Source organism: Xiphophorus hellerii, chromosome 7 (assembly GCF_003331165.1).
Source record: "Xiphophorus hellerii strain 12219 chromosome 7, Xiphophorus_hellerii-4.1, whole genome shotgun sequence".
NCBI classification, from domain to species: domain Eukaryota; kingdom Metazoa; phylum Chordata; class Actinopteri; order Cyprinodontiformes; family Poeciliidae; genus Xiphophorus; species Xiphophorus hellerii.
In genome coordinates, this window is record NC_045678.1 from 19,003,114 (window position 1) to 19,019,365 (window position 16,252).

The 16,252-nt window shown below is 37.9% G+C and overlaps 1 protein-coding gene across 1 annotated transcript; it reads left to right on the top strand.

Annotated features, from left to right (window-relative positions):
- acvr1c (activin A receptor type 1C) lies at positions 1–16,252 on the top strand. The gene is made up of 9 exons (XM_032566681.1): positions 1–502; positions 6,578–6,808; positions 10,864–11,106; positions 12,460–12,690; positions 12,782–12,949; positions 13,502–13,658; positions 14,265–14,389; positions 14,564–14,694; positions 15,455–16,252. The coding sequence occupies exons 1-9, from the start codon at positions 433–435 to the stop codon at positions 15,578–15,580; spliced, it is 1,482 nt and encodes a 493-aa protein (XP_032422572.1). The 5' UTR covers positions 1–432; the 3' UTR covers positions 15,581–16,252.

A 16,252-nucleotide genomic window follows, 5' to 3' on the forward strand; every position in this document is an offset into this window, starting at 1 on the left:
ATCATCAAATGTAACTTTTTCCATCTTTTTTTAAGCCCTCGGCGTTGATGCAGATTCATTTGATTATATTTACTGTGCGTGCAGGCTGGAGGTAATTTCCATATTCATCAGGCAGGCAGTGACAGGAGGTGGAGGTGGACTTGCTGCGGTTAAATGGATGTTGCTGCACACTTTCACTCTGCTCCATTCACATGTCTGGATCGGAGGTCTGCGACGCTAATCCTTATAAATCCCGGTCAGCAGAGGCGGAGCAAGCAGCGCTTTGCAGTTTCCTCCCAGATCGGTTTCACCGTGGCGGGTCGCGGAGAGTGCACGGACTTTCCCGTTTAAAAGAAACAAAACAAAAACACGATGTGTATCCTGGTGTTTTCCGTAGAGTAGCTGCCTGTGGAGACGGTGCGCTCAGGAGGGGGAGCAAATGCGCCTCTTGCCATGACTGCTGCCGGGGAGCAGAGCTTTCAGGTGGCGTTGATCTTGTTGTGCGTCGCCCAGCTGACCGCAGGTAGGCTGCTTGTCTCCGTGTGCATCAAACACAGAAATAGTTTTTGTCGTCTCATGTTTTTTTTTTTTTTTAAATGGCTCTATAAAGTTTGGGTTACTGTAAATGTGATGATTTTGTAAATCTCAGACGCAATTATACATCATCAATTGGTCTGTGCAGTACACTTCATACGTGCACGTCCACTAACCCTAAGCTGTTTTTTCTCCCTGTCAGAAAAAGCTTTGAAACTAAGAAAACAAAGACATTTAATTACACTTTTATAATTAAGCTTTTCTTCAACCTTTCCCCACATACAACTAGGTTTATGTAGCTCCTCAAAGCAAATATTTTATTGTCTGTGCGTGTGTGAGGAAAGCCAGTGTGTCATTTGATTGTTTAATATCCTTTCCCAGTCGGTACAAGTAGCGTCATATGTTGTGTACTTGATAAATTACAATGTCTTCGGGAAAACCTCAACCTTGTTGATGCAAGTGGAAGGCGTGACTGATTAAAGCGTATTCCTGCAAACTTTTACCTAGTTTTCTGTGACAGATTAATGCTGATTGTGCAATAGTATATGATGTCTTTATCAGACCTGAGGGATTTTATCATCCATCACTAAGAAACTAATTAAAGAAAAATGCATTTATTTATGGTCCTTTTATATTTGTTGATGTGGGATTATGCATTTATAATGATAAAAAACATAACTTACAGTGAAAAAACAAACTTAAATGCAGTTTTTATTGCACAACCTGACACAAATTGTCAACTCAGCCTGTAATTTGAATGCATTTATTCAGTGTAACGTGAAGTTTTGTTTTTTTTAAACAGTGACTATTGGCAAACCTAACAATCCCGTCAAAATAAATGTAAGTGAATCTTTTTTAATTAAAGATTTTGGAAGTTTATCAGAGTTTCGAAGATCTTCTAAGAGGTTCGTTACTTTTTTTCTTTTTCACTTCGTTTCACATGCCATGTCCAATACTCTTCAAAACAGAAAACAGCAACAAGAAAACAGCTACCTATCTGCAGTTAGATACATAATGCAAGAGAATTTGAGCAGCTTGAACTGTGTCAAGCAAGACAGCTATCCTGTCTCTTCTTAAACTCCTATAAATTGTTATTGTACTGCACATATTAAGGGCTATAATAGGGTGATTAACAAGGCTAATGATCCACAAACACAGAAATGGTTTATCAGGCACACAATTGTCTTCAACGTATTGACAGCAGGGGTAGCAATGACTGTGGCACGGATGGCTTTGTTAAAAATAATAACTCCCTAACATTGGATGTTACCTAAATTAATAAATGTGCTCAAATTAAAGGTTGTTAGCTGTGAGATTTTGCCACTACAGTGAAAATATGTTTTCCTTGACTGGCACTATATTTTGGTTTGGTCAGCTGTTTGAACATGCATCAGTGGAGCATTTATTTGAATGTCACCAAATTAATTGATGAGAATAATCTGTAGCTTCAGTCTCACCAGAGTTCAGACGTCACCACCGTCATAGTGTGATCTGATGAAAAACGAGCGAGAATGAACTTCCAACAGAATACAAATGCCTCCTAATGTCAGAAAAAAATATTTGTTGAGCAAGCATCTAGTAGTGTTGCTTCTAATAGAAGCTGCATTAGCAGGCTTTTAAATGACAGATAGGATTTTAATAACTTTTCCTTACTTGTCACTAATGGTATATTTGTTTCTATGACACAACTAGAGAAAAACAGCATGAGCTCAAGACAGCCGAAATTGCAGTTAAAACCCAAAGGCCAACCCACAAAAAGTAGTGATAGCAGCAAGGTCTACAAATTCACAAGGTAAAGATTTATATGGCTATTTATTGTTGAGGAGAAGTCAGGAGAAATATTGTGCTAACAAGGAGACTTAACAAACTGGCACTCTATGGAGAGATTTGAACTGTTCTGTGGCTTACCCAGTCTGCCTGCAATTAACCACAGTGGAGAATAACTGCTTGTTTAAAAAAAAAACAACAAAAAGAAAACTGGAGTTTGAAATAGTTAAATTTTGACAGCATTCGGGTAGAATTATTGTTGTCACTCAGATGTGGACAGACGCGTCAGAGCATCCCTCATTGCAACTACGTGACCAGAATAGCCTATTTTATTTTTCGTGTACCATGCAGTGCTTGAGAAGGTCACTTTTCTCCACATAAGGTTGAGATTTACTCACTAGTTGTCAAAATGTTATGCTGTCTGTTATGCCTCTCAAATTCTATACGCCTGCTGCAGTTTGTTTTTTCACAGAGTGCCCGGCACCTAAAAGTCCAGAGTAGCTAATGCTGCACATGAACCCTCTTCTCCTTAATTTGACTCATACGTGGAGCAAATCCTGTTCCAGCTGAAGTTAATTATCATGCCTTGGCATGCAGAAAGATCATTTGGAGAGAGAAATTATTTATTTTGCTTGACCTGTGGACATCGGCATACATTTTGAGCAGTGAGAACACAAGAAAAGAGAATTGTGAAGAAAACAGTTTTTCACCTGGGAAACCTCTCAAAGTTTACGTACCTTTTCATCAGCTTTGGATGGTTCCTTACCTTAAATATAAGATTATAATTGTTTCATAATCCTAAGGCAAAAATAGTTTCCAGCAAAGAGATTATTGTAGGTGATTTTGGAGAAATATGTTTACAAAACCAATCTGAGTGTCCTGCCCAGATGAAGCTCACACTCCATCCTATTTCTGTTTTGCCAATATAGAGCTGCACACTCATTTGACACGATCCTGTTAAAAAAGGCCTTTTTAGTTAAAAAACAAGATGTTCTCTGACTACTCCGTCGCTACGTCATCATCCAAATATGGCAGAGCCTGGCTGTTTTAATGGGCATTCATAAAGCTGTGTGAGTTTTAAGAATATAACAATCGAATAGATTTTTTTTATTCTTTAACATTTTTGTAGATTTTTTTTGTTTCCACACTATGATTTTCAATGTTTTGGTTTGTTTTCTCCCACGCTTCTCAGTTTTCTTTGTGTTTGAAAGTAGTTCTCGCGTTCTCACTACTTCAGCCGCTGGCCGTATTCACTCCTTTTTGTCATTTTGGTCCAAATATAGTTTAGGTTGTCACTAAGACAAACAAGGTGTTTCCTGCAAATCAATGAATCTTTGACTCCTCTTTATGAAAATGTTGTAGTTTCCCTGAAGAAAAAAGAAAAAGAAAAAGTTTTTCAGCAATGTTTTTTGCAAATATTTTCTCTCAACATGAGGGAACAGAAAACAAAAAAGATCAAATGGACATAAAAAAAAGCACATGCACATTCCAGCAAAGGCGCTGGAAAACCAGAATGTCTATTTTAAGAGAACGGGGATGTGTATTTAGAATCAGTGATGATATTCTACGGTGTGGACTGTGTCCACAATCAACAAACTCTCCATGTTAACACTTTCAAGGCCCAAAATGACTCAGGCACCTCTGTCTTGTTTAGCTGAATCTGACTTCCTCAATGATTTGTTTTGCTTGTTTTAGCTCTATCTCTGGAGATAAAAGGAACAACAAATCTGCTCTGACTCAAAAATAAAATTTAAAAAAAATCCAAAAATGACCAGTCGTATAGACACTGCGAAGGAAAGTGTGGGAAATGCAGACCAGAGAAGAATTTAGGAATGAAAATAAGATGGGAGTTGTGCTGGAGCTTAACTTTGTTATTATCATATTATACTGTCTGAGGTTCAGTCAGGCTGTGGTGACTGTTTAAGTAAAGCTATAGTTCCAAACACAAGCATCACATAAATTTTACACACAACGTTTTCTTAAAAAGATACTGGAGTGTCTAAAGTTTTACACTGTAACCAGAGAAACCACAGAGAATGGTATACGGTATATTTAAGTCCAATGTATAGGAGTAGACTTGTCTAGTCGTAAACACTAGATTTATGTGACCCGTCTGCCAAAAGTCAAGAGCAAAAAATACAAAGTCTCTGTGATTTTAAAGAGTAACTGTTTTTCAATTACAGAAACATAGCTGAAGAAATGAATGTTCTTGAGGAGCTTGTTACTAAGCAACTCGAAGTATTTACAGTGCTGAAAGACAAAACATTTTCTGCCTTCTGGATTTGTTTTTGTTTTTGTCTTCTTTTATCACATTTAAATGCTTCAAATCATCAAACTTTTTTTTGTGTAATTTAAATAAAACTTGACTGACAATGTGAAGTTGGCTAAATGATCTCAAAAAGTAACACGTTGTGGCCAATCTGAAGAAATTCAGCCAGGAATGAGGGTGACCACAAAAGATGATCAGAAAAGAACCCATAGCAACATCTAAATCACTGCGTGTCTCATTTTGAATCACGTCATTTCAGTTCTGATGATTGAAGTCTCACATTTGCCTTAAAACGTCTTGATGATCCTCAAGACTTTTGTCTTGACCGTCCCTCTGTGAAAATTGAAAAAACAAGGCAAAGGTGAAATCGTTTTGAAAGGTGCACATTTCTGTGACTACTTACGTAGTCACCAAATACGTTTGGAGTATTTTACGGGGGAAATGTAGTGTTTGCGTTTTTCATAAGCTATTCAGGAATTCAGGTTTAAAGGGTACGAGTTGTTCCACATGTTACTGGGATCCTTACAAGGTAGCAGGGGGTCAAGATGCAGGGGAACACTCTGGGCAGAACTACTTTCCATCACGGGCAACATAGAAACAAACTCACACCCAAGGGCAATTTAGAGACAAAATACCAAACATGCATATGAGGATTTGGTTGTGGAGGGAACTCAGGCATACCCAGGGCCCTGACTGGAATTTGATTCTCGACTTCCTCATTGTGAAGCATGACAACTGCATGACTCTTCAGTAGAGAATAATTTGATTTAGAAAAGGAAATAAAGTTGTAGTTTTGAAGGGAACTTGTTCTGCAATGCAAACCATAATGCCTGTTGTAGGTGTTCTCTTTTCATCACTTAGTACTTTCTTGTGTTCTCATTCAGCTCCTTTGTTGTACACCGTTGTTTAAGATCTATTTCATATTATTAGTTGAGTGAACTTGTTTCCAAGTGCACCGGGCTTTTATGATGTTCTTTTGTAGCAGAAACCAAATTTTGTTCTGATAGAGACATGAAAGGTTTCCTTCTTGTAATTCTTGCCTTAACGGTTTGCACACAGAGAAACACCTCAGAGTGATTAATCCACCTCAGGGTTACAGTCAAACAGTAAATTTAAATGGTGTTCCTCTCAATCTAGCCAGCAATTTTCTGCTACAGTTTTAATGGTCTTGCTAACTTCAACCTGGCCACCTTCATTCCTTTTATCATGCCCTTCTTAAAATGAAAGAAAAGAAAAAATAGACAGAGAATATCAAAGGTTGGTTTTCTCACATTTTTAAAATGATACAAAATAGTTTCGACACAGCTGATTCTGGAAAAATGGTTTGAGAAGTAATGGGTTTTATAAACCTTTAACAGGTGCCTCACCTCACGTGATCTTAGCTTAACATAAATGTAAACAAGCCACAGCATTTAGAATCTTGTTAAGGACGGATGTCAGGACTCCTTTTCCATCTTTTTCACAGAGATGATTTCCTTTCTTTATTTGTTCACTGTCAGTTTTTAATTCTAACTTTTTTAAAGTGTTCTTTGAATAAAAATATAAATTTGTAAATGTCATTTTTCAAAAATGCATTTATTTGCAAAATGTGTGTTTCAGTGATTTTACTTTCAAATATCCAAATGTGTGAATTATTTAATTACACAAGTATTTTTCCCATTCGTGTAATTGGAACTAGGTTCTGACTGGTTTCGTTTGATACTGTGCAACATTCATCCATTTATTTCCCAGGTTTTTTGTCGCGGGCCATCTCGCTCATCAGTCATTCAGCAGCTTATCAAATAAAGCATGACAGCTGCAAGTAGAACACAAGATTATGTGGGTGTTAATCTAAGAGGCATTACTCTGGTTCCTCCACCTCCTGCCATTTAAGAGCTCAGATTTTCTTATGTAACAGCAGGAGCCGCGTCTAGGCTGAGAGTAAAACTGTTTTGTCTAGGTGCTTTTTCTCCACACATTGATGAATTAGCCAGTGGATGGGGAAAAAAAAAAGAAGTCATAAACACGATCTGATTTTGTGTGCTTCAGGTCTGAAGTGCGTGTGCCCCCTGTGCGCCAACTACACCTGTGAGACGGCCGCAGACGGAGCCTGCTGGAACTCTGTGATGCTGATTGACGGGAAGGAGGAGACGGTCAAATCCTGCATCTCCCCCTCCCAGATGAAGGGTCAACTTTTCTGCTACAGCTCCAAAAACGTCTCCAAGAGGAACTGTTGCTTCACCGACTTCTGCAACAATGAGACCCTGCACCTGCACCGAGGTATAACCAGAAATATGCTTTTCTACTCTGTCACTTTTGGATCTGTTGTATTTTAGGCCATTTTCATCTAATCTGTGTCCGATGACAATTTTCTTGGCAAATGGACTAAAGCATAAAACCCATCATCTCCTCCGTCTGTTAGTCTCAGTAATTTTATTCAGTCAACAGAAACAACAGTCCAATCTGTGAGGGATTTCCCACTCATTCTGGTCCCAGCCAGACGAGGTGGATGCTGATCCGCCTAGATCCTGTGACATAACAAAGCTGGCAGAGGTTATGCGACGGCCCTCCCCTGATTTATAAATAAATACTTTGTCAGGCATGTTGTTCAGAGAGCCTCTCTGCTGGGTAGAAAATGGCCCAAAGCACCAGGGAGGCTTTTTTCACACCTCTGGAGTTCAATGGAAAACTCTGGAAGGTTCACTTTATACTGTGTCAGTCTATTCGCTGTTTGCTTTACGTATAACCAGTCAGCTCAACTTCACTGCTACTTCATGCAAAAATCCACAAGTCATAGATAACTTAAAACAGATTTGTTCTGTTGTCAGCACACATGTATTTACAAATAAACTCTGGCTTGCAAAAGTATTCACACCCCCTTTGAACTTTTTCGCATTTATAACCACAGAGGTTTATATTAAACTTCCCTTACTCTGTGACCAACCTCTGTGTGATTTATTCTCATCATAAGCACAGCTCTGTGAAAGCCTCTGAGGTTTGTCAGAAAATACAGCATCAAAAAATAAACAATAAATCAGATCTTAACGGAAAAGTTAATAATGGAAAAGTTCTGCACATCACCCTGAGCACACAATCCCCATGAAACATGGCGGCATCATGCTTTGGGGATACTTTTCTTCAGCAGGAGCCAGGAGACTGGTTGTAGTTTTGGGAAACACGAACAGAGCTAAATACAGAAAAATCCTGGGGAATAAAAGCTTGCAGGATTTGAGTCAGGCCTGGTGGTTCACATTAGAGCAAGATTATGACTTTGAACAGCCAGAGCGCTACAATAGGATGGTTTACATCAAAGCATATACTGTATATGTGTTTATCACTCAGTCAAACCTAAATCCAATTGACAATATTTGGAAAGACTTGAAAATTGATGTTTAGAAACTGTCAATTCAGTTTGAATGAATGGGCACAAATGTTATTATCTAAAGGTGCAAAGCTGATAGAGACATAAAGACTTACAGTTGCATTTACAGTGAAAGGCGACTCAACCAATGTTGGCTCAAAACAGATTTTTATTATGCCAATTCACAATTATGCATTGCTTTGTATTCTCCTGTAACACAAATTCCCAGTAAAATACATTTAGATATGTGAATAAATTGGGACAAAATGTGGAAATGTTCAAGGAGTATACATTTTCTTCTGAAAAGTATGTTTTTAGATGTTTTTAGGTACTAAAAAAGCAATTTTCTGCCTGTCATTTGTATTTGTTTGTGTTCCTAACATAGCCAACCAAAAAAATGGGAACAAATCATGTCAAATACCAAAATATCCAATTTAACACTTGTTTGTAAAGTTGCCTTTATTGTAGAGACACAACACATGCTCATTCCTTGAGTTTAGCAGCTTGTTCATGGCTAAATGATTCAAAGATCAGCAATAAGGAGCTTAGTGAACAAAGGAATGAAAAATGAACTAAAGTCCAAAGCAAAACTTTCACAAAAGCTAAATAATTGTTGATTAAGAATCCATTAGATTTTGAAAAAAATTACAAAATACTTTTAAACATTACAAGAAAGTCTAAATTCCTGAAGACAAAACCTTTGTACGGCATTGTAATTCAGCAAAACGGTTATCTTCTACAACATGTGCTCTATTTATTCCATTCAAAAAATCTACACGTCCCTTCTGTAATTAGTAGGTAACACTTTTTTAGAGAAAGAACAGAGTTCACTAACTACAAATGCACAAAGTCTAAAAACATACAGTATCTTTACATGTTAGATGAAAGTAAACTATACAGAAACAGAATCCCGTTGCTCTGGGTGAAAATAGTGTTTGTAAGAAGTCTTTAACTTTGGGATGCCTTTTTAGGTCAATTTAATAATATTTATTTAAAAAATACTAATTTGTGACCACTTTAGAAATAAAAAATATTAGTTTTGACAAAAAGGACTCAAACTAAAGTAAGTGAGGGGTAGATTTTCTATCATCTCAGTAAAATGCAGCAGATTTACTGTGCAAGATGCATCTGCATTTCAGTGGGTGCATAAGGTCATGGGGGTCAAGACCCTCAGGGGTTGATGGTGTTGACTGTGAATGAGGACAACAAAATCAATGGGTTTCATTGTCCTGTTAAATAGCAGTATGTGCTAACATCATGTGTAGCCTCTCTTGAAATGAAAAACATGTTAAATCTGGCTATACATTTCTACTTTTATTCATTTTCAAGCCCGTTGAGCATAATTTTCAAGCAGCTTAGACACATACTTGATCTTAAGGTCTAAAGCCAGTGGGACAGAAGAGAGTGAGGTCTTGTTTTGCATCATATCTGATGATCTTCACTTGGAGCCTCAGTTGGCAGGATATGAAATAGGGAAAAGGCTAAAGAGATCTTAGGAAACTGTGGTTAAGTTCACAAATTGTTGATTTGTACATAATGAATGCTTGAGGATCAGCTGGTGAGTCCATCTCAGGAAAAACGAAAACACTTTCCTAAGATTTACGATAAATTTTAATTATATTTAAATCATAGCATATGCATGTGTTAATATCCCAACTCAAAAGACTTTTACTCTGTTGTACTATTTCAGCACCTTGCAAAATGACTTTTTCAAATGTTGTTTGGGTTACATACATTTAGATTTATGAATAAATCTAAATAAATTTGGGGCCATTATATATAAAGACAAAGCAGTGTGTAATTGTGCATTTTTGAATGGAAAACTGAATAGTGTGGCATGGATTGGTATTCAGCCATGTAGAAAATATAGGAAACATACATACAAATGAGATTTAACATATTTTGGATTATATTTCTCTAAACACCATGTTGGGTGGAACAGTAACACAGCACATTACACTAAACACATAGACATGGTAGTGGCTGCATCATGCTGCGTGGATGTTATTTTCTGCAGGTACAGGTAAATTGCTAATAGACGAAGCGAAATACAGGGCAAGTCTTGAAGAAAACGTATTAGAGGTTGCAAAAGACTTGAAGTGAGGGTGAAGTTACCTTCCAAAATGACAACCATTAACATGCAGCTGGAACACATAATTAAATGGTTTATATCAGAGACACTAAAGTTTGTTGTTATAATGTGACAAAATGTGAGAATGCTAAAGGGGTTTGAACACTTTTGCATGGTGATGCACAGCATGTGCCTCATTTTCATGTCTGTAGATCTCATATTATCTCAGCACCCACTTGCTCTGCTATTTTTGATGGTGTCCAGGTTTCCTCTAGCTTCCCGCAGACACAATGAAGGTCACAGACTGAGGTGTCAAATTACTTTGTCCTGCCAAACCTACATTTTTATGACAAGCGCACCTGCTTTTAATCAGTATACATCAAAAACTTTAATTTGGGAGAGATATTTTGATTTTAAGAAATAAGATATATTTTACGTTCTGCAGAGCAAAGATTATATTTGCTAAAAGCCTCTTCATTACTCTTGATTAATAGCATTCATGGGCATTGATTAAATGTTCTGGTTCTCAGGGAAAACAGGGATTTGGCATCTGGAGCGGTGCATTTGCAAAATGAGTTTCCACCTTTAAAATTTGCGACATCTGTTAGTATTCGTGCAGCAGTGTCTTCAATTTGCAAAGCACGAGGTGTGCCTTTTCAACTCTTAGTATTTCAATCAGGGAGCAAATTTTGGCAACAGCTGCTGATAATATGCTGCTTTGTTGAGTGCCACACGCCTGCCATTTAGAGAAAACGCCACCAGGGGGAGCAAAGAGACAAGAATCTTAGACGCAAATCCTCTTAAAAGCTTGTTTGTTGTTTTTCTTCCGAAACTAAAGCCTTTAAGGTTGCAGTAAAATGCTAATAATGCTGAGAATGTTGTTACGTATGTGTGCACCATCAGAGAGGCCTTCAGAGGAGCCGGGCTGGAGCAGACTGCAGCTCATAGTGGTGATCCTGGTGCCCTCCTGCTTGCTGTGTGTGGGGATCCTGCTGGGGGTGTGTGTCGTGCAGGGACACCATTGTGCCTACGGCCGAGCCCATAAGCAAGACCCCGAGGAGCCCCTGGATGATCAGATGCTTATGTCTCCTGATAAATGCCTCAAAGATCTGATTTATGACATGAGCACATCTGGCTCAGGGTCAGGTGAGAGGAGTCCTATTAGTTCTCAATGAGGCTCTTACAGTATCTTGCCAAATGTATCCATACAGCCTGAGATTTCTTGTTGTTTTCATATTGCAATTACAAATTTAAGTGTGTTTTGTTTCATATTATATGCATAATTTATATGATAGAGCAACATAAATTACTGTATATTTGTGAAGCATGTGGATAAAGGAGAGAAGGTTTTCTGAATTATTTTGCAACTAAATGTCTGTAAAAGAATTTTATAAATGTGACATGCCTTTATATTCAATTACAGATTTTTGTGTATATATCTACCATTTTGAGACCAAACATTTTGCTATTTTTATTCCAAAAAAGCCCAGGTTCAGTCTGATTGGATAAAGAGCCTCCATTAACATTAACTTGAAAATATGGTCTGTTTGAAGACATGCATATTTTGATCTAAACTATTACATTTTAGATCTGACTGTATGTTTAGTGTTACAGTCCAGCTGAAAGACAAGCCTTCAGTCCAGTATTAAGTCTTCTATGATTTTTAGCAAGATATTTTATGGGACTAAGGATGGAAATTAGCATGTTGCTAAATCCAATGTAATTACAACAATATTGTTCATTTATTAATATGCACTGTCCAATTCAAATAAAATCAATTCAACTCTTCCTCATATTTAGCTTAATCTGACTTTCATTAACTTTGTCAAGCATATTGTACTTACTGAAGAAAAAAGTCCCCTCAGCAAGATGCTGCCATGTGGCCATAGCTTCTTGTATCTCCATCATAACTTGTAACAAAGCAAACATGGAACTTCTTATGGTTATCTTGTCACCAATGGCTTTCTTCTTGCTGTTCTTCCATCAAGACCAGAAGTGCGCAACCAGTAATTATTGTGCTTAAAGATACTCCCACCTTAGCTGTGGACCTCTGAAGCTCTTCCAGACATATTGTGTCTTTCTTGGCTGCTTCTTTCATTAATTGCTGTTCTTGAGGTGGATGGCCCCACCTCAGATGGTTGGTGTTTATGGCGTAGCCTTTCCGGTGCTAAGCAATGGATTGAACAGTGCTCTGTAAGGTGTTCATAGCTTAGGATATAGTTTTATAACTGAATCCTTCTCTAAACTTCATAACTTTTTGCTTGACATGTCTGTTTCATGGTCTACATTCAGGTTTTAAACCCATTCATCATTTACCCATTCATCATTCATAGACCAACACAGTACTTTGTGTTGGTCTGTCACAAAAAATCCCACTAAAATATACAAAAGTTTTGTAGCTGTAACATGTCAAAATGTAAATGGGTTCAACAAGCTTACTCAGGGTTTCTAAGGTATGCAAAATATTGGAGTTTGAATCATATGAGCTTCCTGTTTCAGGTCTACCACTGCTGGTCCAGAGGACTATAGCTCGGACCATCGTCCTGCAGGAGACCATTGGGAAAGGTCGCTTTGGTGAGGTCTGGCGTGGCAAGTGGCGGGGGGAGGATGTAGCTGTCAAGATCTTCTCCTCCCGGGACGAGAGGTCCTGGTTCCGGGAAGCAGAAATTTATCAAACTATCATGCTCAGGCATGAAAATATTCTTGGCTTCATTGCTGCTGATAACAAAGGTATCAGATTAACAAATTTATGACAAGAACGATTCATACATGTGGCCTGAATGTGTTGACATTTCACAGCCTACCTTGCTGTTATCTGCAGATAATGGCTCATGGACCCAGCTCTGGTTGGTGTCAGAGTACCATGAGCACGGCTCCCTGTATGACTACCTGAACAGGTACACAGTGTCAGTGGAGGGCATGGTTGTTTTGGCTTTGTCTGTAGCCAGTGGACTGGCACACCTTCATATGGAAATCATTGGCACACAAGGTACAGCTTTCCTTAACTCTCTGTATGTGAATTTATTTTCTCATCTCAAAGAAATTAAATGAAAAAAGTCCAAGGAAGCCCTCAGTGGGCACAGCAGGTTATAGAACCTGCTTTGTCCACTGATTTAAATGTCAAAATATATTTTTATAGAAAATAACCCAACTATTTACTTTATTGTTCATCAGATGCAGTCATTTTGCAGTCACCGGTGAAGATGTGTAAAATAAATGCATCTTTTCTTCCAGTAGAATAATTTTGCTCTGTAAATTACTAAAACATATCATTTAATTGGAGAACATGTATTCATTGGGGGGAAATCAGATGTTGAGAAAAAAATTTAGTTTTATTATTATATTTCTTTGGCAAAATTACTGGTGATCACAATTACTGACATCTTTTCCCAGAGGTGCTAGTAAACAGTAATAAGTACTTCTCCTACCACTCAATGCAGGCTATTATAAGAAGAGACATTATGCTTTCTAATGTCACATTGGTCCATAAAAAAACATTTGAGCTTCTCCTAATCTCATATTTTTACTGTCTTGCTTCTAGGAAAACCCGCGATCGCTCACAGAGATCTAAAGTCTAAAAATGTCCTTGTGAAGAGGAATGGAATGGCAGTCATCGCAGATTTGGGCTTAGCTGTTAAACATGATTCCAGCACAAACACCATAGACGTACCGTCTAACCACAGAGTGGGAACTAAGAGGTTAGAGCAAAACAGCTAACAGCTGCAAAACAAGGACCTAAAATCAGACTGAAGTGATCAGAAAGTGCTTGCATGGTTAGCTGGCATCATACAAAAACAACAATGAAAGAAAAAAAGTCTTTTATATTTTGTGGAAATAAAGGTCTATTCAGTGTGAATGCTAAGTAGACGGACTCTGACAGCCTGTGTATTTAGTGTTAAAGAGCTGACAGGCAAGAATGATAAGAATAGCAGAACCACAGTTTTAAAACCCCCCAGCAGTATTTCTTGTAGGAAAACAGACCCAGGCTATTTTACTACTACTGTGGCTCCACCTAGAGATATGTTTAAGTCATTACATTAACCATTGATGTAATGGCTTAAACATCACACTCAATGTTTAAGCCATTAACATTGCTTAATGGCTTAAATCAGGGCTTACTTCTATGAGTTCTCTAAAAAAAATATATGAAGAAATTCTCCAAAGTATTTTACGCTCTGATTTCATCTAGTCTAAATAAAGGGAGCCACATCCACAAAGTGATAAAACAAATGACCTGTGCAAGGCTAGTGCTGCTTGTGTTGCTTTTTCACATTGTTAGCCTCTAATGACTTTGTTCTCTGCAGGTACATGGCTCCAGAGATCCTGGATGAGTCAATCAACATGAACAACTTTGAGTCATTTAAGAGAGCAGACATCTATTCGCTTGGCCTGGTGTTCTGGGAATTAGCCAGAAGATGCTCTGTAAGAGGTATCTGAAACATAACTCTCCTCGCACACACACACATTATCCTCGCCTCAGGCATTTGTATGAGTAGCAGCAGAAATATATTATAGATAAATTATCAATATACAATAATTACACGTAATTATCTGATTATGTACATGTCCATTAACATAATTTTCTTGATTTTTACTACCATAGGACTTCATGAAGATTTTCAACTGCCTTACTATGACATGGTGCCTTCAGATCCATCCATTGAGGACATGAAAAAAGTTGTATGTGATCAGAAACTCAGACCAAACATTCCCAATCAGTGGCAGAGTTGTGAGGTAAGACCAAATATGTATTGCAGTGGTGACCACCAATAGGTTTAAAACACTCTAGTCGACAATTCAACAGACAATCAAGAGATTCTTGCAGCATTTTCTTCTCAGTAGTCATAGGGGTGTTTACAATCATTTTCTTGTTCAAAAGCAAGACATATGTGAAACGCTCTAAAAAAAAGCTAGAGTGCAGCTGATGACATCATGTGTAAACAACAAATTTGGGGATCAGTGCATAACACAATGGTCACTCAAGACAAAAGTAGAAGTAACACAGCCTGCAAGCTCAAAACTCAACTGAGAAGGCAAAACGTTTATATGCCGATTTGTCCAGTGAGGAGGAAGTTAGAAAAAATGTTCTTTGAGGGCAAAAGCTTTGAGACATAACAGACTAGCACCCAATCCAGAAAATTAAAAGAGCTCTGTCAGGCCCAGCCTGGCTGTAATTTGCCACAGCGGAGAATGAGTATTTTACTCTGGAATTGTCCATTAATATTACTGCGAGGTGAAGTTGTCATAAGGTACAAGTGGAAAGGACTCAAATGCAATTCCCAGCTGGAGTCAAAAAATACAAGCTGGGTCAAAGATGGGTTAAGACTGAATTTTCACAATTCAATCAGAGACAAGGTTGCATCATTTACTGAATATTTTTGCTAACTGTTTTAAGTTAATTTAGGCATGTTTATGTTGATGAAGGTAATGCTTTCTGTTTTTATGACAGATGTCAGATCACCTTTGTAATAATGTCGTCTTGTTACTTTACCAGGCTCTGCGTGTGATGGGAAAACTGATGAGAGAGTGCTGGTATGCCAATGCTGCTGCGCGACTGACTGCGCTGCGAGTCAAGAAAACTGTATCTCAACTGTCTGCAATCAAAGACATCAAAGACTAGTTTGGCTTGCTGCCCTGCAGATCATGACTGGTGCTGGCACTGGTGTCATGAGATAATCCTGGAAAAGGCAGAATTCACTTTTCAGGAGGAAAGTACATTTTGTTTTTGTTGCCAAAGGTTTGTATAAAGTGAGGCATCGGTGGAAGGTTTCTGCAAATACATCTAGGCGACTGACTTTCCTTTTTATAGAAAGAGCCATGCGACATAAGTCATGTTAAATGTGATTTTTTTTGCTACCTCAACATTTGAAGTGCCCAAAGCTTGAAGTTGCACATTGTTGTGTTTTTGTGCCGTTGTTTTTTTCTGTTTGTTTATTTGCTATCAGAGTGCTGCTGGGTTTTTAGATTGCTTAGTGACAATCTCTGGAAATATCTTCTCATCTTAAGTGTTTACTGACACATAGAGATTTTCCCTGAAAATATGAAGTGTTTTTGCACAGGTAGAACATCTCTCTTGTATAGATTTTGCTGAAGGTTCTGTGAAAGGGAACATAGTCATACTGTATATTTACAACTGGAAGAGATAACGTGAGTGTATCTAAGCCTTTTCAGAATGTAAACAGTCAACTATATAATAGTATTTATTATAGCCTGCTCAGGATGGAAATTTATTTTTCATTGGGAATTTTTTTTTGTTTGTGGGCAAATAAAGCATTAGAGTTCTGATCCTGCA

Bases quoted from the DNA above. Each gene is read 5' to 3' on its own strand.
- acvr1c (XM_032566681.1), top strand. From the start codon at position 433: ATGACTGCTGCCGGGGAGCAGAGCTTTCAGGTGGCGTTGATCTTGTTG. The intron at 6,809-10,863 runs GTATAACCAGAA...GTGCACCATCAG, and splicing joins GACCCTGCACCTGCACCGAG to AGAGGCCTTCAGAGGAGCCG. The intron at 14,695-15,454 runs GTAAGACCAAAT...TTACTTTACCAG, and splicing joins ATCAGTGGCAGAGTTGTGAG to GCTCTGCGTGTGATGGGAAA.